The sequence below is a fragment of the Aquarana catesbeiana genome, linkage group LG04 (genome assembly GCF_042186555.1).
Source record: "Aquarana catesbeiana isolate 2022-GZ linkage group LG04, ASM4218655v1, whole genome shotgun sequence".
NCBI classification, from domain to species: Eukaryota; Metazoa; Chordata; class Amphibia; order Anura; family Ranidae; genus Aquarana; species Aquarana catesbeiana.
Genome location: NC_133327.1, coordinates 362,760,859 through 362,785,936, shown reverse-complemented (window position 1 = coordinate 362,785,936; position 25,078 = coordinate 362,760,859). Strand labels below are relative to the sequence as shown.

Below are 25,078 nucleotides of genomic sequence, written 5' to 3'. Positions count from 1 at the left end.
TAAAGAAAACAATATCTTTTTACTTTTCTTATATAGCACACTTTACAAAACTAACAATTTACATTAATAAATTCCTGTATTTTTAAATATCAGTACAGCCAAGATGCTAGGAAATTTGGAGTTGCTAAAAAACAAACATACATACTACCCTCCATGCTGCAGCATCTGTGTGACGTTGCAGCTTTCCTGTCTAAGACAGGTCATACCACCATTAATCCATGAGCCCTGAAAGTAAAGCGCAGTGACTGAAACAGTCACTGGAGCTCCAGGCTGGGAAGGGGGGAGAGCGTCTGGCTCTGGCCCTCAGCTGTGCCCTGATAGGTAGAGCCAGGTGTTAGTCAGGCTGCGGTGTGCATCCTAACAATATTGGCAGGATCCTTCTCATACTTGACACAGCTCTGCTCTGGCAGCTGTTAATGGGCAGTAGCATGCTATCAGCTGTTTCAGGGTCACAAGAGAACAAAAATAAATGTATGCCCATGATCCAAAAGAGAAGTATAGACAAAAAAAATACTTCTCTGTAAATAGTTTTTCTTTAGGAGGGAACAAAAATAGGGATAATTATCTGTAAACACAGTTCTAGACTAATATGTCCATGTATTGTGTCTTCACATAATTCCAAGGCCTAAATGTGCTTGCAATATTGTACAGAATTTTAAATAGCCATTTAGTGATGCATGTTCAGGCTTAGTTAAATGCATATTTGTTGAGAGTTCTGCAAAGACTGGGCATATTGTCAATAACATTTGGGGAATACACAGAGGAATGACTTCTGTGTCTTTCCTATGTGTTTAGTAATCAAAAGATTTAGCACAGTGTGCAAGAGAATTCTTTTCCTGATTTGGACACAGTAGATGTGACATTCTTTCGGCCTGGAAGATCACCCATTGATACTAGACTGGAGCTTAGATGTTCACATTAGCAAGAGCAAGAACAGTATTAAAGATTTCTACATTTCCTTTTTTTTCATTGGTGGACAAAATAAAAATAAAAAAAAACTACAAACATTCTTACTTTAACAATGTGTACAGAATGTATTGCTGATGTTATTTTAACTGGATCTAAGCATATTAGTAGTATTTAGCTATTTTACCAAACACCATTGTCATCAGATTGATATTCCTGTGAAATCGTTACATGTTTTTTTTTTTTTTTTTATCACCCTTCACACACATAGACATCCAATAATTAAATGTTGAAACGCACTTGTCTTGGTTTCAAAGCTAAAAATGTATTATTAGTGGCAGTAGTCTATATTTAGAAAGTAGCATACATCAAATAACAAACTCCAAATTAAGCTGCATAACACAACAAGCATAAAGTGAACCTGAACAAGCATAAAGTCAACATGTGGATTCACTGTACCTACTGTTATAGCTTTTGGTTCATAAAGCAGGACCACCCAGTGCTTGTTCGTCTGTGCAGTTTATCTTCACAGTTTTAGGTGATCCCCAAGATTCCAGCACCCTTTTAGGCTCGGTTCACATTGGTGCGATGCGGGAAACCCTGCAAATCCAGTGCAAGTTCCCGTGTCGCACCTGACTCACAGGCAGTTCACACTGCCCTATGCAAATCACTAGGAGTGTCAAAACAAAGTTAATGACACCCCCAGATTGGTTTGCATATTGCAATGCGAACTGTCAATTCAGACAGGAGTCGGATCGCATAGATGTGAACACCCATACAATCCGATTCTGGTGCGGATGAAAAAAAGGGTCCTTCACCATTTTGGTCCAAATGCAATCAATGCGAATTCAGCTTTACAATCTGTATGGCTGAGTTTGCATCGCACAGACATCACATGTGATCAGCACAACAGTGTGGTGCGAATCGAATGCGATGTCTGTGATCGCGCTGATGTGAACCGGCACTTACATAAATAAAAAATTACTCAACTTCCTGTCCAATGACTGGTCTGTCTTCTCCTGCCCTCATAACTTCCTAGTGGATGCAAATGCTTTTGTTGGCCTCAAAAGGTAATAGGAAGGTGCAGGGGCGAGGGAAGGTGAGTTGTTTATGGACCAGGAAAATGTGTGGTTGATAATGAAATGCCAAGTTTTGGGGATCCCTGAGCAATCCAGCAATCAACTAAGCTAGAGAGCAGATACCTATAGGTGCTTACTTTGTAGCCCTCATCCCACCTTATAAGATGAGATTTGCCTACAGGTTTTCTTTAAAGTGGTTGTAAATCCTTACGTATACCCAGTGAAGTGACTAGCTCCAAGTGATACAGAGAGATGAAACAAATCCTCCCATGTAAGTTGTACCTGTTTATCTGAAACCATCTCTTCTCTACATCCATTAAAATTCCAGAATTCACGCAGCTTTTCTGAGCTTCCAGAGGCAGGGGGCGGGTATCTGATGCCGCATACTGCACAGCTCAGAGAGAGGAGCTGTAAGAGGGTAATCTGAGACCTGAGTGGTGGGGGACACACCCTCCTTTACACCGTCGCACAGGGGAACATGCACAGCTAAGGCTGTCAATTACAGGCTGTGTGCTGGAGCTCCCTTCCCCTCTTCCCCTTAATCCCTTGGACTCAGCACAGCCTGACTGAAATGACTCATGCAAATAGCAGAGGAGTGAGACTGCAGACAGAAATCACACTCAGTGCTTTGGATTGCGGCAGGTACACACTATAGAAAGATATGCTTTGTTCATTTTTCATGTCAGAGGTTTACAAGGGTTTTTAAGAGATTTGGAGAAAATGTTTTTTTGTTTTTGGGAGAATTTTCAGAGATTTGAAATGTTAAATTTTAGCTTTTTTAATTCAGTATGTTTTTTAAAAATTAATTTTATGGTATTTTTTTATTACTGTTTGTGTCCTTTTTGAGAATATTCACTCTCATTTTTTGTCAAATTTATTTTTGTAACTATATAAAATTGGGCCTATCTAGCTCCGAACACTAAGTGAAAAAAAAATCACCATGAACAGATAATAAACCAATTCGGTTTGTTATCCTATGTTTTTGTAGTAAAAAGGAAAGTTTTAGAATCTCTTTTAGGTTTTCATTGTTGCCGTAATCTAAATATAACTACGGCATTTAGTCCATTTCGCACCAGAGAATGACCTGGTTTTCTAATGAAAGAATCCTCAAATGTACTAAAAGTGGGCAAAATCCTTAAATTAAACAAAAACATTGCGCCACCAGGTTGCTCAGATAAGCACCTTTTTAATGGATAAAAATTTATACAAAAATAACTTACAAAGCGACAGCTTGATCAGAGCTATCAACGGGCAACAAATCCCTTCATGTATTCGGTCACACACAAGCAGCGACTCGCCCAGAATGAATTCCCACAATGGGGACAGAGCTGGCAGCCTTGAAAAGAGTACAGCCACTGACATGTTCTGGCACTGGAGTGAAGATGAGGAGGTGCTTACATCTTTAAACGGACTCCAAATGTGCACTTTTTATATAACACTCTTCTGCATTCTGTTGGGGTATATTTGTTATAGTACTGAGGTCTGTACTATTCAATGTACTGTACCTTTTATTTATTACACTTTATTTTCCCATCTGATTTTACATTTGCATTTAAATTGTCCTTTTATTTATCATGAATTATTAACTATTAATGCTTTTGCATAGAAATGCACTTATTCATTTTCATTATTAACACTGATGCATATCAATGATCTCCTGCTCTGTTGCTCTTTCCCGCCCTCTTGGCCATGTTCTGCAATAATCTATGTGTGTGTATGTATGTATGTATGTATGTATGTGTGTGTGTGTATATATATATATATATATATATATATATATATATATATATATATATATATATATATATATACACACAGTATCTCACAAAAGTGAGTACACCCCTCACACTTTTGTAAATATTTTATTTTAGCTTTTCATGTGACAACACTGAAGAAATGACACTTTGCTACAATGTATAGTAGTGAGTGTACAGCTTGTATAACAGTGTAAATTTGCGGTGTGTGTGTGTGTATATATATATATATGTGTATAGATAGATATTTCTATATCTAGAGATATCTATCTCTATATATATAGCAGGAAGAGATTATTTGCAATGCTGTACAATGTTTTGTCTCAGCCTATGAGTCATTTTGAGTGCTTTCTGTGCTGGAGTTTGGCAGCTCCAGTTTTTGGTTTACATGATAGTTTAATTTTCGGGCCCAACCTGAGGGTCACCTTCTTGCTGGCACCGGAGACTGCAGAGTTTGGTGGTAATTCCCTGTCTTTTTGGAGTCTATATAAAGATACAGGTACCTTGCTTTCCCTTACCCTGATGGAGGGGCAGGGAGGGCCCCAAAAGATGTCAATGGCGGTGTCGACTGCAAGCTCGATCCCTATTGTGGTAATTTATTCTGAGCATGTTGCTGGTTTCATTTTTTCTCCTTTAAAGTGATCTTAAAGGTATTGTTTTATTTATTTAAATAACAAACATCACAAATAACACAGCTTTCAAGCTCTGTGTATTTGAAGCCCCAATCCTCCTCTTCTCATGTCCCCCGCCAGCTCTTTCGGCCCCTCCTCTTATCGGAGTGCCCCCATAGCAACCAGCTTGCTATGGGGACATTTGTGTGTGCTCAATCCCGAGCCACACTCTGTGTCCATAAGACTCACAAAACAGGACTCAGCCCTGCTCCCTCCTCACTGGCTGTGATTGACAGCAACAGGAGCCAATGGATCTCAGCCAATGAGGAGACAGAGACCCGGGAGAGCAGCCACTCTCATGCACGTTGTTGGATGGCTATTGGGTGGGTATTGGGGGGGGGGGGGGCTGCGTGGGGAGCTGTATACTGAAGGTTTTTACCTACATGCATAGAATGCTTGAAGGTAAAGAACCTTAAGGCCCCTTTCACACATGCGGACCATATGTCCGTATTTCATCCATCCGTTTTCGGATGAAATACGGACATACATGCATCCCTATGGGATAGCGGGTGTCAGCGGATGTACATCCGCTAACACCCGATGTCGCCCGCCTCCGCTCTCGTCCGATTCTGCGGACGGAAGAAAATCCTATTTTTCTATCCGTCTGCAGAGCGGATCGGAGGAACACGGACAGACGGTCCGTGTTCCTCCGATCCCCCATAGGGGAGAGCGGAGATCTGACAGGGCGGTCCCTGCACAGTGTGCGGGTCCTGCCCTGTCATCTGCCTGCTCAGCTGGGGAAAGCGGAGCGATCCCCGCTGAGCAGCGGATAAACACGGGGCGGATCAACACGGATCCGTCCCGTGTGAAAGGGGCCTAAGCCTTTAGAACCATATTTTATTTCCCGGCTTTGGAATGGCCCAAAGATCTCAGTTCTAACTAATCCTGTGTTCTTGATGGATGATTAAGTAAACAGGATTTTTGTACTGGCCATAAAATCCTTTTCTTGACGTTTATGAAGGGAGACAGGTCCCACCTCTCTGTGTTTATGATCTTCTTATACCGCTTTTCTAAAAGCTTAAGCAGAGTGGAAGGGGTTATACTTGGTTGACCAATGACTTCCTCCTAAAGGCAGCAGTATAACCCAGTAGCCTCAGATTCAACTGATGTTGTGTCCGTTTGATGAATTTTTGGAAAAGAGTTTTACAGTGAGAACAAATATTTTGTTATAAATAAATCTGAAAATTCAACAGTGTCTCCTTTAAAAGAAATAAATGCAATAATGCAACTGCCAATTAGAGGATATTTTGGGGCTGCCACCATCCTGTTGAATGGAAAAAAAACTTTCAGTAATGAAAACATTTAGTTATGCAGTTATCTAGCAGTTTGTTTTTGTTGCTGTAGCACAAATATGTATTTAAAAAAGTGTATGAATTTTGTGACGAGCCTGTCAGGAAAATATTTTATCATTAAATATTAAAATTCTTTAGGAAGACACACTTGTGAAATCTTTTAGTTAGATTTTAGTTATTGATTTATGTTCTGAAACGTAATTTACATTTGTCAGTAACTGGCTCATTTTAAACTGCTTATAAGGAATAATTGAGCCACCTTTCATAGCAGGATTCATTTTCCTCTGAATAAGTGCTTATAAATTATTCACTGTGTAAATGTTCCCAAGGCCGTTTATTAGCGTTCTGCAGCTTTTGTCATTCATTAGAGTTTATAATGCTTTGAGAGATCCATTGTTCTTCCTGTGATGTGTGTGTACCAAGCTGATGTTCCTAAACTCTTGTTTTAGGCATAATTTATCACTATGACCTGACCAAAGGTACAGAAGAGCCAAAAGTTTTCCGGGAAGTTACTGTCAAAGGTTTTGATCCATCGGACTACCAGACAGTACAGGTGATTAAAAGCTGCTTTGTACATTTGCATAAAGAAATATTGCATCTCTGGTCTGATTTATAGTCCTTTGAAGCTTCGGTAGCTCTGTTTTGATTAATGTGTCTCCTGGTTAGAGGTACGTAATCTGTCTCGATGTGGGAAGACAGCTGACTGCATATCCTGATCTGCCTGTTCATATTACGTGGGCCAACTATTCTCTTAAGTCCCGTCACTTCTGAGGAACACAGTGTGATGATGGTTATAATGACACCTGTCAACTCTGCTCAAGCTACAGAGCTAATAGATCAATGAGTAAGTGTCATAAGAACATGACTTCTACTATGACACAGTCTGAGCTAGAAAGTGCCTGAAAGAGGATGAAAGTCAGTTGTTTCTTTACAGGTCTTTATCCTGATATTTAAATTTTATTAGATCAAAGTTTATCAAAAAGGCACCGCTAAATATCAGACATGTTTTTAACCTTCCCTGTTTTCTTAGTGCCATTTTAAGTTTTTGAGTCTGCTTTCATTCATACTCTCTGGTACACCAGTATTCCTGTGATTAGACACTCAGCAAACATCCTAGCAAAGATAACAGAAAAAGTGACTGAGACAATCAGAATGGCTACAGCTACTTCATAGACAATGATAATCGGTTGCCTATCTTTGGTTTTATAATTGTGGATTTGGTCAAGAATAAAATGTAGCGTTGGTGTTGTGGCTAGGGATAAGCATGAGGTAGGGCTTGCAAAAAGAATTTCCCAATGTAACCTTTGGGTACTATGCATGTTGTTTAGAGAAGAATAATTAGGTGGTAAAAAAAGCAGCAAAATGTATACATATACATTTTTTTTTTTAAGTTCAGCTATATCAAAGAAAAAATACATTTAGCCCGGGTTCACACTACAATGGGCTGCGGATCGCACAGGAGCGCTGTGCGTCCCTGTTCCCCGTTTCAGGGACAAATCAGGGCCGATTCTATGCCTGAATTAGGCCCTGAAACGGAGCCAAAGACGCACAGCGTTTTTGTGCAGTGCGCTCCCATAGGGAGCCGGTCACATTCTCCTGCTATGCGAATTAGATGTGTGGAAACGCACATCTAATTCGCATAGGTGTGAATCCGGGCTTAGTGAATTGCTAAAAAAAAAAAAAAACTTGAAATGCTCACACTCATTGACCCTTATAGTGATGATAAGGAAAACAAAAAAAGCTATTACAACGTCTATTCCAATTTGTTCCCAGAAGGAAATAATTCCATTCTGACCCATAAAGGCTATATTCACACAGGTTGATTTAGGCTCTGAGCAGCTAGGTGAAGCAGCACACCCTGTTCACTATAATGATAGGTCGCTAGCAGAGGTTTGCTGCTTGAATGCACACAGGCTGCAAATACTTTACCTCTACACTGCTTTTCTATGGAGATTGGAAGCAGCCTTATAATTTGTTTGCTCCCCCTAAGTACTTGTTGTCTTTTGTATCTGTTTTGTGAGGACTTTGTTCATAAATAGTCATTTCCCACTGTGGATCCAGCCATGTCTACCATAATAGTGGAGGATGCAGCTACCTATGAAGCCTAAGTTTAGTTAAAAAAAAAAAAAAAAAAACGCAAAGAAAAAAAACCAACACAAGGAGGGTAGTACTTACATTTAATGAGATGTGTCCCTTGTGCTGGTGCCACCTGACCTAGTTGAAATCTTCTGTCCTCTGACCCCCCCTCCCCAATGCACACATATATACACACACACCCACATCGGTAATCCACTAATGCTGCGGGGGTTAATATAGTCGATGGAGCTGTTATAGGCACTTTTTTTTTTATATAAATTCTTTATTTTTATTTTTCATATATCAAAACATTATACAATCATATCAAATAAAGATTCATAGTGCACAATACTACTGTTATATATATGTTTTTTCTTTTGTTTTTTCTTCTTATCTTAATCCTAATTGATATTAATTATCATGTTACATACTTAATCTCTTAACAAAATAAGCACCATTTCTTTTTCCTTTCCAAGAACAAGTCCTTGTTTTGCCTCCATAGGCAGAGATAAACAAGGAGAGAGAAAAAAAATGGATCCAGCCATGTCTACCATAATAGTGGAGGATGCAGCTACCTATGAAGCCTAAGTTTAGTTAAAAAAAAAAAAAAAACACAAAGAAAAAAACCCAAAACAAGGAGGGCAGTACTTACATTTAATGAGATGTGTCCCTTGTGCTGGTGCCACCTGACCTAGTTGAAATCTTCCGTCCTCTGATCCCCCCCCCCCCTTGCACACATATACACCCACACCCACATCGGTAATCCACGAATGCTGCGGGCGTTAATCTAGCCGATGGACCTGTCATAGGCACTTTTCAAGAGTACCAACTATGCCCACCCTTTCTGCCCCCCTCCTCCATTCATAGAAACTGTTCTATAGCTTCTATCAATTAAAAGCTCTCTATGAATAGAGGAGGCAAACCGTTCATTCATCCAGCTGTCCTCCATTCATACAGAACTTTTTTTATTGATCGTGCAGCTTCTATAAATGGAGGAGGGGACCGACTATGCCCACTATACCCTTTTCCGCTCTGTTTTCTCTGGCAGGTTCTTCTCTGCACCCGATTTTGGTTGTGACTTTTGCTTGTCAAACCATGTCTGTAGTTGATCTCTTGCTTGTGAATACGTGGAGCAGATAGTTGTAGTGTTGAATTTCAATTGTAACTATTTGGTGGAAACGTCCTGTATTATTTCTCAAATGTGTATCCTGTCAGTGCACTTTGGCTACACTGCTGGATTACAGATCTCTTTTGCAAGACCTGTTTGATCCATGAGGCCTTTGAAGCAAAACGCCTGTTGATAATATTATCATGGATGTTACTGTTGGCAAGAGCACCCATTTTCCTAAACAAAAGAACTCTAAGGAGCAGACTATGAAGCCATCTCCCTTACAGCTTCTTTGGGTGGATTGTGAACTTTCTGAAATTGCAGGAACAGACTCATTGCTTGGAGTATTGGGGTCTGGTCTTGGATAATTGTTGGGCCACAGTGTTTTTTTCTCAAGAGAAGCTTCAGACTCTTCAGTTTCAGGTGTAGAAGACTGTGCTCTCCATTTCTGCATTAGAGTCTTGAGACAAATAGTAGCCAGTTCCTTTTGCTCAATGTTACTCTAGACATCTACAATGCTATATTCTGTGATTGTTTCTGTAACCTCTTCCCCATCTATTCCACAGGATCAAAATGAAGGATGGCTGGAGATGATGATCTTCAATGCTCCAGATTGGCCTAGGTGTTTGTGATACATTGACCTGGTATAATCTCTAGCCGCCGACACATTATGGGCAATGCCAGACCATCTGCCATTTTTCAATCTTTCTTCTTGGTTACTGGCTTTTACAGCATGACTGTTGAAGCCTAGGCTTTTAAAGGACTGGAGCATCCGAGTCTGTGATTTCTATGATGCTCAAAGCTAGGAAGCCCACTTCCTGCAAAGTAAATCATAGGACTTGGAAGGCATACTTCACTTGGTTTGAGGTTTTACTCCAGGGGTTTTTTCATGGATTGAATCCTCTCCGTCCTACAGCTGAGTCTGAACTAATGTTTGACTCTCAGCACCATTGAAGGTCACGTGTCTGTACTTTCCATTTTGTTTCAGAGATCATTGGCCTCTCACTCTTTTATTAAGACTTTCGGGCAAGGGGTCTGCCATGTGGCTCCCCCAACCTCTCTGTGCTGTTTGAACCCATTAGATCCATTTCCCTCCACTCTAAACTGACCCAGAGGGTGGTTTTCCTTGTAGCTATCACCTCTGTAAGGTGAGTGTTTGAACTGTGGCTTTATCTTGCAATCCTATTTTGGTTCTCCATAGGGACTAGGTGATGTGAGGGCGCAGGAGTTCCTTCCTGCCTAAGATAGTTTTGCTTTTCATCGTAAAGAGGAATCGCATCCTTGCATGTGAAAAGTCAGCAGCTATCAGATACCGTGACTGCTAACTTTAGGATATTAAAGGGGTTGTAAAGGTTCGTGTTTTTTCACCTTAATGCTTCCTATGCAGATCATGGGTGCAATGTCCAGTTCCTGCAGACTCTCGGGATAGCTGTCTTCTTGTACCTTGTACAGGCAGGCAGTTACTTGAGAGCAGGAAGATCAGTGGCGTACGAGGATGCTTACCAGTGCCTTTGCAGCTCATTGACAACTACAAGTTGTCAGACGCAATGGCTGGTGGTTCTTGTAGGCATTCATTCACAGGAAACTGTTTTAAAATAGTGACAGGAGGTGCAGGTAGATGAACCCCGATCCACTATTGGGAAGGTCTGTGCCTCTTGGGCTTTTTGGCATCAGTTCCAACAGGTGAGTGTTTTTGCCTCTTCTAATGCCAGCTTGAGCATAGGGTCCTTCAGGCAGCCCTATGAGCTGCAAGCAGTCCTCAGTTTTGTGTTGTTTACATTGGGCTTGTTAACGGTTGTTTACTGTGTTGCTCATCCCTCAGACTGCTGTAGTATGTCCAGAGTGACTAAGAGTTTGTTCAGGCACGTGCTGACAATATGTCGCCTCCTTAGCACCCAATTTAATCCTTTAATTATCATACTACCGCCCTGCAGTGCATTCATTGCAGACAGTTGCAGTGCGGTTCCGGCGATGTCCCTTAGAACTGTCTTAGACGCATTGCCGAAAGCAACTTGTCTTTTTATGTTTTGCCACAGCCATGATGCTGTGAGTGGCTGTATCTTTAGTGTTCAGGTAGACAGTTTGGGGGGTGCTGAAACCGGGGTTTAGCCACCTGGTTTCACCACCTGGTTTTACCACCCTTCAACCTCACGTGTGAACGAGCTCTCAGACTTCCTGTGTCCTTCAGTAGACTCCAAAAATAAGATTATATGGTGAGTGCAGAAATCCTAGTTTTTCTGCTTTCAGTACATTAAGTCACTGACCTGGGACAATCATGCAGCAAGTCATAGTGAGGTCAGATGTCCTGATCTGCATATTTAAGTATACTTTCATAAACCGCAATCTGAAATGACAGCCTGCATATTTCCTACATATGTCCTATAGGATGTGGTATTCGTAACCTCACAGCTGCACCTAGGAACCAGTAACCTTATAATATTATCGAGGGGTGGATGTTCCTTGATTTCACACACCCAAGCCCCCCCCACACAATACTTACCCATCTGTACTGGCTTTATTATCACTTTAAATTAAACAGGATTGAAATCCTTAAAGAACAGCTCCACCTTTAGCTCACAACCACGTAGAATCAGACACCACTTCTTGACATGGTCAGACAAAGCCTATAACCCATAGACCCCCCATTTTTGTAAAGCAAGATAGGTACAAATTTACTATTTTGTCAGATTTAGGAGAGCAATTATTTTGCATATTAGCAACCCTCCCAGCTACAAAATTGTTTGTACGACTTGTCCTACGACTTGGAACTACAAAGTCATATGACAAGTCGTTCCCCATGATTTCCAATGACTGCCATTCATATTAGTACAACTTCAAAGTAGTCCCTGCACTACTTTGGTGTGACTTTGATCCTACTTCAGCCCATTAAATATCACTGAAGTCAGATTGCCGTCTTAACTGATACGGCTTTGGCATGTGATTTGCACTCTGATGATCTTAAAGGGGAACTCCACGCAAAATGTAAAAAAAAAAACGGCATGGGTTCCCCCTCCAAGAGCATACCAGGCCCCTCGAGCGCCCCTCCCCCCCCCCCCGAACTGTACCAGGCCACATGCCCTTAACATGGGGGGGTGGGTGCTTTGGGGCAGGGGGTCTTATCCCCATGTTGATGAGGACAAGGGCCTCTTCCCGACAACCCTGGCCGTTGGTTGTTGGGCTCTGCGACGGGGAGCTTATCGGAATCTGGAAGCCCCCTTTAACAAGGAGACCCCCAGATCCCGGCCCCCCACCCTATGTGAATGAGTGTGGGGTACATTGTACCTCCAAGCAGTCACCTAAAAAAGTGTCAAAAATAAAACACAGTAAACAGGTCGCATGTCGGACTTCAAGTCGCAGGGCAAAGTCTGACCCACAGTCGTACGACTGTCAAGTCGTACAAGTGTGAAAGGGGCCTTAGAGATTTGAACAACTGTGGCATTGGACACTGTAGATATGTGCATATGTTAAGAAGAAAATGTAAAATACAGCTCCTTAGAAGTAAGTGCCAAATGGTACCTTTAGTTCCATGGAAACCTCCTGTATGCACCATGAGTGTTAAACCAGACACTGTCAAAATTCTGACTTCTTGAGCTTGAAATCGAAGCTTTAGCACACCCTAGGCATTCTGCAGTGGAACTCATATGCCTCATGGTTGGCTGCTAAAGTGTAACATGCATTTTGGGATTCTGCTGATGCGCGTTGAAACTGCAACTGGAAGCTCCAGTTAAAAGCTTTGTGTCTTTGGGTTCTCAGTACCCAGGAGATGCTTTCCATGGAACAAATGCTGTACGTAGGCACCTTTTGCTGGGGTAAATAATGGGGTAAAAAATTTTTTTATGACAGATTCACTCTAAACTTTGCACTTCAAAAGCTGACTAAAGCTGCATGATGAAAAGATTTGTAGACAGTGTCTGCCTTTTCTTATTTCTTCTGTTACTGCTTTGTCTTCTAATAAACCACAGGTATATTTTAAAGTGTCTGTATTAAATTAAGTGATGTACTATTGTTCTGTAAACAGAAAATGCTACTTTTCATTAGAATTGTTTTTTTGTGACTAAGATGCCATTGTATATTCATATATTTTATATGTAGATTTTATTATTAGGATTTAGGTCATGGCCAGCATAAAATATGTATTTTCAGCTTAAGAGTATTTTCATTTTAAATTGTCTTGTGCATATAGGCTAAAAAGAATGAAAAAAGATGAAGTTACTTCTGTCAGGTAGCAATACATACAAGTTAGTGTTTGTTTAAAGTTTATGTAAACCTAAAAAGCCAAAAGCTGTTATTTGCTTCTTTTTTCAGAGTCAAAATTATATTTCAGACTTTCTAATTATTGTCTCTATGAAAGACTAAAAAATGGCGAGCCTGCCAGCAGCTGTTCCTGTCTTGGGCTAACAACGCCAACCAGGGGCTACAAATCTTTTGGAAGGATTTTGCTTGCGTTCTTCTCTTAGTCTCTTAATGACAACAGGACACCATTGTCAGCTTGTGACATCACAGACTAGCAAAGCCCCTTCCCTGTATTGAATGATTGACAGTGGCTCCTGTCGCTTATTTATAAAACAGTTTCCAACAATGAAAAACATTGTAATAAAGCAGAAAAAGTATACCCAGAGTAAAATTGAGTGCAGTAAACCACCCTAGTAGGTGCACCCAACCACAGGTGTCCATCATAAAATCCCTGAAGACATCAGGTATCCTCTCAGGCTAGGTTTACACTAGTGCGGGCCATGCGTCCCGCGTTTCCTCGGGCATGGCAGCCCATTCAATTGGATGGGCTGCTGTGCCACATGAGCCGCACATGCATTCACCTTTTTAAAAACCGCAGGAAAACCTTTTTGACCATGCGGTTTCCCTGCGGTTCCTGCACCCATGATTGCACTGCTAGCTGAGATGCATGGGGTAGTGAGCAGTGTGATTCGGCTGCGGGTTCCCACACCCGCAACCGGAAACGCACAGTATGAGCTAGTGTGAACCTATAGTAAGGTCGGGGAGTTCCATAACAGCCGACTGCTGTCACTCGCAATGGCTGGCTGCTGTTTCTTCACCACACCCTTCAGCCAGGCAAGCAGCACAGTGAGGCATTGCGATCAGCTGATTGCTCTAAAAAAAAAAAAAAAATATTTGGGCCACTGTTTTTACAGTAATTATGATGGTTTCCATGCTCTTAGAATCACTTCATATGCTTTTCTGGTAATGTGTACAGATGCTTTAATAGTGTATATATGTACATCTGTCCATTTCACTAAAATCATTTTAAGCTGGCCACACACACATTGTTATGGGGTTAAATTGACAGTTGTTTTTGGCTGCAGAGACCGGAAAATTAGAAGGAGCCAGATGAAAAAAATTTTCTAAAACAATTTCTAATAGTGAATGTGGTTTTCGTTCACGAAAGTCCATTCACTCCAAAAATGGATGTTAAAAGCAAGCTTATTTCTTTTTTTTTTTTTTTCTCTTTAAGTATTCTTGAATGTCATATCATTGAATGTACTGAAGATAATGAGGTTGAAACACAGAAAATAAGAGATCATGAATTGCCCCCTGTGTTATTTTTTTTTTACATTTCTCTAAATCCCCTTGCCTAGTTTCCTGTTTCCTGGGTCATCCTCACTTCAGCGAATGCAGCATTATCCTGCTGCAATCAGCTGTTCCACTGCTGCCTGCCCCCTGGGGTCTTGCACCACCATCTTCTTTAATCTTCTTTACTTACATCATCAGGTGACCACTGTCTTTCTTGGTTCTTGCAGCTGGCCCCTGATTACGAGCATGCACCACAGCATATCATCGGGGGGTTGGTTGCAAGACCAAGCAAGAGCTAGCCAGCCACCTGATGACATGCATGGTGCTGCGTGGCACTGTAGAGAGCCTCACGTTGGTATCCCAGGAGGCTGTGGGCAAGTGAGATGTCATTTTTTTTTTTGTAGGCATGAATCCTGGAAGTATTTGGAATAAACCTTGCACTAAAAAACGAAAAAATATATTTTATAATAACAGACTGCTGCACTTTTATAATTCCCGAATACTGGAAAAAGAAATAGAAAATGTGAAAAAAAAAGGTTGTGCTGTCTGTTGACAGAAAATGAATTCCCATCCAACTTAGCTTTGTGATAAATCAATTCAAAAAGGACAATATAAATGTATACATTTAAATTTTCAAGAATCCTGGAAGTGCAGAGAGGTGAAAAAAACAACATCAGGGAATGATGTTAAAGTGGAACTTTACCCATAAAAATTTGATGATTTTAAATTTTTAGCAAGGAACATACCAAACTTAGTGTGTGCTGTAAATTGCCTCTAGCATTGTTGTTGCTGGAGGCTGCCATTTTGCTGAAGCCCAGAGCTCATGAGCAGCAGTAAATCTTTATACCAGGGATATTAGCTATATTAGATATAATTAGCGGACCTCCAGCTGTTGCAAAGTCCCATCATGCCTCTGCCTCTGGGTGTCATGCTTGTGGCTGTCAGTCTTGCTATGCCTCATGGGACTTGTAGTTCTGCAACAGCTGGAGGTCCGCTAATTGCATATCCCTGCTTTATACTGTCAGCAGATTCATCTCAACATCTTCAGCACAGTGTCAAAAAATGGAGAGCAGTTAAGAAGGTGCAGAGCCGGGTGAGATAGTGTATTACTAGATTTTAAACAGTATAGGCACTTATTTTAAATGTTTTATATAGCTATACCTGCAAAAGGGGCCAGCAGAAAGCGATCTAATAGGACATTAAAGCGGACCTTCTACAGTATATACAGTATGAGCTGCTTTGTTTGGAAACAAATTTATAGCATTTTTATGTGAAGCCGTTAAGTCAAATAATGGAAACTGTGCTTGTGCAGAAGTATTGCTGTCACATTGCAAGCAAGATAAGCTGTTTGTCTAGACATTTTGATTCATCGGGAAGAGAAAACCTTTTCTTGTGCGAACATTTCTGCTGCTTTCATGTTATCGATTTGCCTTTGTCAAGTTTTCTACAGAAAAACCCATTCGTTCTCCCAAGAGAGCCCATGAAAATCATGTACCTGGAGTGAAAGGAAAACACTGTTCATACAGCAGTTCTAGCCAAGTCAAATGCACAAGTGTTGACAGAATATTTATTCAGAATGCCTGCCTTGGCAGTTGATGTACAAGTTCTACTTCATAATATTTTCTACCTATTACACACTTGCTGTTGTGTGTTCAGTTTCTCTGTAATACTTAAAATGGCACTAAATTATATTTTTGTTCCCCCAAAATGTATACAAAACCACTATTACACTGTAATCAATTTTTCATGTAATTGTTTTTTTCTTTGTTCCTCTTGTAAGATCCTCCACCATTGTTCCAAACCTCATCTTTTCCCCATCACTTCTATTAGTTAGGAACAAGCAGTACACATTAGTTGAGGTCATGTACACTGCTCTAGGCACACTAAAAATCCCATAATCCCTAGCCCATCTTGGGAGGAAGCACCAATGTGAATGTGCCCTAAACCTAGACAGATATGTTCATTAAAATTGGCCTGCCAAATTCCAGTCCTAGCCTGTCAAGCCATGGCTACATTTCTAGCAAGGATATATAATTCAAACACTAAAATTCTTATTCATGTGCCAGTTAGAATTCTCTTTTCATCAGTTCCATCAGAATATTTGAAGATAATTGACGAGCCTCAGTTTCCGAGCTTTTCAATATTTATAGAGCCTGTGCTGAACCTTAAAGATAACATGCCCCACCTCTGAGGAGCAGAGGAAGTATTTCCAACTCAACCAATAGAAAAGTTTTGAAAGTCATATGTTAGGATTGTTTCTTTTTTGCTTATGGTATACTGTCCAAGAGAGGATCTCTCTGGTGTAAAAAAGGGGCAGATGTTGATTTCTGATGAAAACTTATTAAATACATTTAATTTTATCAATACACTCTCTAGAGCACATCTGGTCTTTTACCCTGTATGATTTCAGGCATTTACGTAAAGATAGCTGGGGAAAAAAAAAAAAGTTGCTGTTATATGACGTAATGTAAAAATCCTCTTTTGGTATCGAAAAGCCACTGTATATTTGGATCTGTTATTCATATGACTGAGGGTTATTTGTAGACCCTACATTTTACCTTTTTTGTAAGTTTTCGAATATAAAGTTTTTGTTTTGCCTGTGCTTAAAGTGATTGTAAATGATCACCTTGTAAAACTACCCATTCAGTTTAAAATAGAAATGAAAGGCAAAACATGTTTGTATAGATGGAAAAAAAAGGTATTTATAATGTTTTTCTTTTTTGAAAGGGATTACATTCCCTCTGTTCTCGGCTGCATAAGAGCTGGGAAGGAGAAGCAGCAGCACACTGAGCTTCCCAGTGAATGGCTGTGCAGTGGGGGCGTGTCAGGACAAGTCTGATAATTGGAGGAGAGTACACTGAGTTCCCAGCATAGCTAGAGAACTGACCACTGTGTGCTCTCCTGCTTAGTGGAGTCAGTTTTTATTAAGAAAGCAGAGGGACCGGCAGGAACACCATAGATTTCACACAAAGAAAGCAATACAAAGAGAACAGGATACTTTCTCATACAAGTACATGGTACAGCAGGCGCATATCAGGAATATGAAGTGTTGGGGTAACAAACGCTTTAGGCTACTTTCAGACTGGGGCGGGCGGGCATCGACAGTAAAGCGGCGCTATTTTTAGCGCCGCTTTACCGTTGTTTTAGCGGCGCTATTCGGCCGATAGCAGGGCAGTTTTAACCCGCTGTAGCGGCCCTTTGCTGGTGGTTTGGCGGCGCTGCCCCATTGATTTCAATGGGCAGGGGGCGCTTTAGGAGCGGTGTATACATTGCTCCTACAGCGCTGCAAAGATGCCGCTTGCAAGACTTTTTTGACCGTCCTGCAAGCACACCGCTCCAGTGTGAAAGACCTCGGGCTTTCACATTGGAGTGACAGGAGAGGCTCTTTACAGGCACTATTTTTAGTGCTGTAGCGCCTGTAAAGCGCCTCAGTGTGAAAGTAGCCTTAACCACTTCAATACAGGGCATTTTTACACCTTTCCTACCCAGATCAATTTTTAGCTTTCAGCGCTCTCACACTTTCAATACCAATTACTCAGTCATGCAACACTGTACCCAAACAATATTTTTATCATTTTTTTCATACAAATAGAGATTTCTTTTGGTGGTATTTAATCACCACTGGGTTATTTTTTGGGACATAAGTGAAAAAAGAGAGAAAATTTTGGGACAAAAACCCTTTTTTTTTAGTTTCTATGATAACATTTTGCAAATAAGTCATTTTGATGATTTTGATCATTGATGGCCTATCTCATTTCTTGAGGCCCTGAAATGTCAGGAAAGTACAAATACCCCCCAAACGAACCCCTTTTGAAAAGTAGACAGTCAAAGGCATTTAGTAAGCGGCATGGTGAGTTTTTTTGAAGTTGTATTTTTTTCCCACAATTCTTGGGAAAATTAAGAATTTTTTATTTTTTTTTTATTTTTTTCACAAAATTGTCATAATAATAAGTTATTTCTCACACACAGCATATGCATACTTCAAATAACACCCCAAAATACATTATGCTGCTAATCGCAAGTATGGCAGTACCCCATGTGTGTGACTTTTACACAGCCTGGCCACACAGAGAGGTCCAACATGCAGGGAGCACCATCAGGGGTTCTAGGAGCATAAATTACACCTTTAATTTCCTAACGACCTATTACATTTGTGAAGGCCCTGGAGCACCAGGACAGTGGAATTACCCACAAAATGACCCCATTTTGGAAAGCAAACACCCCAACGTCTATTCTATGAGGAATAATTAGTCTTTTGAAGGGTTCATTTGTTTCCACAAGTCTTCGGAAAACGTGGAAAGAAAATTAATATTTTTTTTTTACACAAAGTGGTCAGCTTATAAGATATTTCTAACTCAAAGCATGTATATAGCAAAAATGACACCCCAAAACACATTCTGATACTCCTCTTGAGTATGGCGATACCACATGTGTGTGACTTTACACAGCTTGGCCACATACAGAGGTCAGACATGCAGGGAGCACCGTCAGGCATTCTAGGAGCAGAAATTACAGCTCTAATTTCCTAACAACCTATTACACTTTTGAAGGCCCTGGAGCACCAGGACAATGGAATTACCCACAAAATGACCCCATTTTGGAAAGCAAACACCCCAACATATATTCTATGAAGCATTATGAGTCTTTTAAACGGTTAATGTTTTTTTTTCAGATGAACTGTGACAGGTACTCAGGTATTCAGATGGACTGTGACAGGTACTCAGGTACTCGGGTACTTAGATGAACTGTGACAGGTACTTTGATGGCTGGTGATAGGTACTTAGATGGCTGGTGACAGGTCCTCTTTATTAGGGGCGGGGGAAATCAGTGTGTGTTGGAGCGCACTGTAAGCGGTAACGAGATGTTACCCCAATCTCCTTCTCACACACGATCGGCGTGTGAGGAGGAGAACCCGGTAACATCTTGTTACCGCGGTTTGTTCACATTCTGTGACCGGCTGTGATTGGACACAGCCAGTCACGTGGTAAAGAGCCAATTTCATTGGCTCTTTACTGCGATCGGAGTTAGGCTGTGTCAGGGTAACAAGCCTCGTCCCCGATCGCCGCTCTGCGCACACACTAGGGGTGTTCATGAGCGCTGTGCACGTAGAGAGTACATGTGATTGGACACAGTCAGTCACGTGGTAAAGAGCCATTTTTTATTGGTTCTTTACATGGATCTGGGATGGGCTGTGTCCAAGTGACACACCTCATCCCCGATCGCCGCGCTGCTTCATATGACGCCCGCCCAGGATGGGAGATCCCATCTGCGGACGTCATATGACTATGGCCCAGTATTGAAGTGGTTAAGGATTAACCACCTGACCTCCAGAAGGTTTTACCCCATTCTTGACCAGGGCATTTTTTGCTGTTCAGCACTGCTCTACTTTAACTGGCAGTTGCTCAGTCATGCAACACTATACGCAAATGAAATGTATATTCTTTTTTTCACACAAATTGAGCTTTCTTTCAGTGATATTTGATCACAACTGTTTTTTTTTTATTTGTTTTACTATATGAATGAAAAAAAGACTGTACATTTAAAAAAAATATTTTCTACTTTCTGTTATAAAACATATCCAATCTATTTTTTTTTCATAAATTTAGGCCAAAATGTATTCTGCTACATGTCTTTGGTAAAAAAAGAAAAAAGTGTATTTTAATTGATTTGTGTGAAAGTTATAGCGTCTACAAGCTATTGCATATATACTGGAATTTACACAACTATGATGCTGTACTGGTAATGGCAGTGATCAGCGACTTATAGTGGGACTGTGATAGTGTGGTGGACAATTTGTCTCTAACAGACCCTCACTGGAAGGTACACTAACTGGCTGGCACTGACATCAATAGTAACACCAATACAGTGATCAGATACAGTGGATATAAAAAAGTCTACACCACCCCTAAAGTGTCAGGTTTCTGTGATGTCAAAAAATGAGACAAAGATAAATAATTTCAGAACTTTTTCCCCCTTTATTGTGACCTATAAACTGTACAACTCAGTTAAACAAGAAACTGAAATATTTTAGGTGGGAGGGAAGTAAAAAGAAAACACTAAAATAATATGGTTGCATAAGTGTGCACACTCTTAAGCTAATACTTTGTTGAAGCACCATTTGATTTTTATTATAGCACTCAGTCTTTTTGGGTATGAGTCTATCAGCATGGCACATCTTGACTTGGCAATATTTGCCCACTCTTCTTTGCAAAAACACTCCAAATCTTTCAGATTGCGAGGGCATCTCCTGTGCACAGCCTTCTTCAGATCACCCCACAGATTTTCAATCTGATTCAGGTCTGGGCTCTGGCTGGGCCATTCCAAAACTTTAATCTTCTTCTGGTGAAGCCATTCCTTTGTTGATTTGGATGTATGCTTTGGGTCGGTGTCATGCTGAAAGATGACGTTCCGTGTTCAGCTTTCTAGCAGAAGCTTGAAGGTTTTGTGCCAATATTGACTGGTATTTGGAACTGTTCATAATTCCCTCTACCTTGACAAAGGCCCCTGTTGCAGCTGAAGAAAAACAGCCCCAGAGCATGATGCTGCCACCACCATGCTTCACTGTGGGTATGGTGTTCTTTTGGTGATGTGCAGTGTTTTTTTTGCGCCAAACATATCTTTTGGAATTATTGCCAAAAAGTTCAACCTTGGTTTCATCAGACCATAACACATTTTCCCACATGCTTTTGGGAGACTTCAGATGTGTTTTTGCAAAATTTAGCCAAACTTGGATTGTTTTCTTCGTAAGAAAAGGCTTTCGTCTTGCCACTCTAGCCCATAGCTCAGACATATAATGAATATGAGAGATTATTGTCACATGTACCACACAGCCAGTACTTGCCAGATATTCTTGCAGCTCCTTTAACCACTTCACGCAAAAGCACATAACTGTACGTCATTTGGTTGAAGTGCTGTACCGGGGTGATGCCTGCACCTGCAGGCATCACCCTGGTACCATTTATAGAGCTAGCAGTCAGTTTTCTCATGATAACAACCGATGCGGCTAATGAGCCACTCAGCTGCTATCATAAGGAGTGGGGGGGGACATCCGCCGCTCTGCCCCAGTCTCCTGTCCCACCGGGAGACCGGAGCGACCATCCGGCACGTCCACCGGCTGTGTGGAGTCCCGAACGAAGCCAAAAACGGCCTTGATCGGTTTTTCTATGTAAAAACACGGAAACTACGTCACGTCCGGTCTACTCAGCTGCCAATGGCGCCCACTTAAAAAAAATATCAGTATTCAAAAATGCCGATTTTGCCGTTATGAATATTTTGAATCGCAAAGGAGGGATTTGGGGTCTTTTAGACCCCCGATCCCTCATAGAGAGTACATGTCACTGCCTATTACTGTCACAAGGGATGTTTACATAACAACAGGTATGTTTATAGGTTGGATTTGGTCTTTCCTTCAGTCTGGAGTAGATTTGAAACTAGCCCTGAGTATCATTAAGGGGCAACATTTTTCTGAAGGCCAATTGCTTCCCATTCTCTGGTATGAGCTTTTATTCAAGGAGTCACACGTATGGTTCTTCCAATTAGGTCTGCATTGCCTCCATGGAACCTCAACTTGGTATTGTCAATCTTGCAGAGACTGCCATTTGAGCCAATCCAGGATCTTCTGTTGGCGACCAGGAAGACAACTTCCTGAGTCAGAAGCACTATTGGAAAGGATATTGGATATTGGAAAAGAAATTGAAGGCCCTTTCCTTTAGGGATCTGTTTCTGATACTCCATATTGACAAGGCAGTACTTTGTCCTCTTACATCTTTTTTGCCAAAGGTGGTTTCATCTTTTCATCTAAATTAAGGCATTGTTCTGCCTTCCCTTTTTCCCAGGCCTGAGTCACCAGGGGACAGGGCCCCTTACACATTGGATGTGGTGTGGACTATAAAGGTGTATTTGTTATTGACTGCTGCAGTTAGGCAGTCAGACTCGCTATTTGCCCTTCCAGAAGACCCAAGAAAGGCTCAGCCAGCTACTAAGTCGACCACTTCACAGTGGATTCGGCAGCTGATTTCTCAAACCTATGGCTTAAAAGGAAGGAATCCACCACTTTGTGTGATGGCTCACTCTATCAGGAGTGTAGGGGCCCCTTGGGCTATCTGTCATTGGGCCTCGGTTCAACATTCTACTGAATGGCATCAACACTCTGTTCCCTTCACCTTAATGTCAGTGTATAAAATTGTGGTGTTGGGAATTTTAAAATGGTACCCAACAATTCCAACTAGTTTCCACCACATCAGCCTTACTCACTATGTGAGTCCACAGAGATTGGATCACACCAGAGGCTGTGCCCTGGCTCTGGACTTGGAGATTGCTCTGCAGCCAATTATAACTGGCATGACAGTTGGAAGTAGGATTATACAAGGGCTGGCTTAACTTTTTTTTTGTTTGGCAGTAGAAGCCAACTGTTTTCTATGGTAGATGTAGAAAGTGTGGGCTTTTTTTTTTATTTTATTTTTTTACCTATTTTCATCTACAGATTGAATAGAAATTAAAATCGTGTTGTAAAACAATATCATGAAAAACTGGATTGCAGTACTCCCTTTTAAAATCTATTTTCTTGGAATACATCTATGCTATTGGACACAGCATATCGTTTTTGTTTTTTTCACTTTGCTTTGTTGACCATGTTTGTTGTTGGTTTAGTTTCTTTTTTCTGCAGTTCAGGCACTTCTCTGGTTGTTTTTTTTCCAAAAAAAATTCAAAAGGTATGATGTATAATCCCACAGAATGTCAGCTCACATACTCAGACCAGATGAGGTAATGACAAAAATCTCAACAATGGAACGCCTATATTGTGTATTAACTCAAGGTGTCCAACCAGTATAAAAAGAAGATAGACCAGAAATCAAAAAAAAAAAAAAATACTTCAATTTATTCACAAAGTTCAATAAAATTATATATGTAAAAAATCCATACATATCCATTTGTGTGTAACAAGGCTTGCATGTGGTAGAGCTGGTTGGAAACCACTGTAGTCAGATGATGGGTGATTCACAGTCCTGGTCCTAGGGGAGGCGTTACCCAGTGTCAATTTTGATGAAGTAAAGTCAACTCCGTCAGCTGTCGGAATGCGGTAGCTGAAGCCACTTGGAGACACGGGAAGGTTCGGCCATTTGGCCAGAAAGGCGTCACAGTCCTACAAATGAAGAGGAGCCGCTCAGAACACAGGAGAGCTCGGCCGTCGGGCCAGAAATGATGTCGCTGGCCTGGCAAGAAGCCATGGATGTCTCCATCCTCCAAGAGATCAGGAGGCCACACGTTTAGCTCACGCGGGGAACCTACTGCACGCCCCTTTCTCAGGTCATATGAGTACAACCAGCATTAAAGAATTATATACAGGGAAGTGAGTCTTCCAAGACGCTCTCGTGTTCTTGATATCCCATGTTTGTGAATCTTTTTAAAAAATGCACTCAAAGCTTCTCTTCCTGCTTCCTCTTATTGCTTTTTTACAGATATAATTTTATTGAACTTTGTGAATAAATTGGATCATTGATTTTTATTCGATTCCTGGTCTATCTTTTCTTTATACTGGTTGTACATTTTGAACTAATACACAATATAGGCGTCCTGTAGTTTGAGTCTTTTTCCACCTGTTTTTTGGTAGATGGTTAGTTGATTCTCCATTAGCTGATTAAGACCAATTGCTTCTTTAGGGAATATTTTCTTCCTCTTAGTGCACCAGGTTGATTCTCTGTGCTTCTCCTTGGTTGTGGCTGCTTCCGAATTTGTTTACCATTGTTCATCTAGCCTTTCTTATGGTTTTGAGTCCTTTTCCTTCGGATACTCTTGCAGTATGACCTTCACTTTGTTGGATATGTTAGAGGCTTTTGCCCACTCCTCAGTTGATCTGCGTTTCGATAGCCTGACTGTTTAACCACTTGCCGACCAGCCGCCGCAGTTTCACTGCGGCAGAATGGCACAGCTGGACGAAGCGACGTTATGTTACGTCGCTTCGCCCTGTGGCCATTAGGGGCACGTGCACTCCCCCCGAGTCGATGCGAGTGCCCCGGCGGTTACGATCACCTGGGTCCCACGATCGCCGCTGACACATGGAGAAACCAGGATCTGTGTGTGAGGGGAGAAGTGACAGATCGTCTGTTCATACAGAGTATGAACAGCGATCTCTCTCTTCCCCTACACAGTCCCCTCCCCCTTCAGTTAGAAACACAAACAGGAAACACAATTAACCCCTTTATCGCCCCCTAGTGTTAACCCCATTCACTGCCAGTGACATTTTTACAGTAATCAATGCATTTTTATAGCACTGATCGCTGTATTAATGCCAATTGTCTCAAAATTGTCCCATGTGTCCGCCATATTGTCGCAGTCCTGATAAAAATCGCCGACCGCCACCATTACTAGTAAAAAAAAAATAATAATAATAAAAATGCCATAAAACTATCTCCTATTTTGTAGACGCTATAACTTTTGCGCAAACCAATCAATATACGCTTATTGCGATCTTTTTTTTACCAAAAATATGTAGAAGAATACATTTCGCCCAAAAATTGTTTTTTTTATATATTTTTGGGGGATATTTATTGTAGCAAAAAATAAAAAATGTTTTTTTTTTTTTTCAAAATGGTCACTATTTTTTTGTTTATAGCACAAAAAATAAAAACCGCAGAGGTGATCAAAAAAAAGAAAGCTCTATTTGTGG

General features: G+C 41.0%; 1 protein-coding gene across 1 annotated transcript in view; it reads left to right on the top strand.

Moving 5' to 3' along the window:
• The window catches only part of PREP (prolyl endopeptidase), a 212,816-nt gene that overhangs the window by 136,773 nt on the left and 50,965 nt on the right, over positions 1-25,078 (top strand). Inside the window, exon 10 of the mRNA XM_073627010.1 lies at positions 6,152-6,255. Coding sequence (XP_073483111.1) covers positions 6,152-6,255 — 104 coding nt within the window. The remainder of the gene's footprint in view (positions 1-6,151; positions 6,256-25,078) is intronic.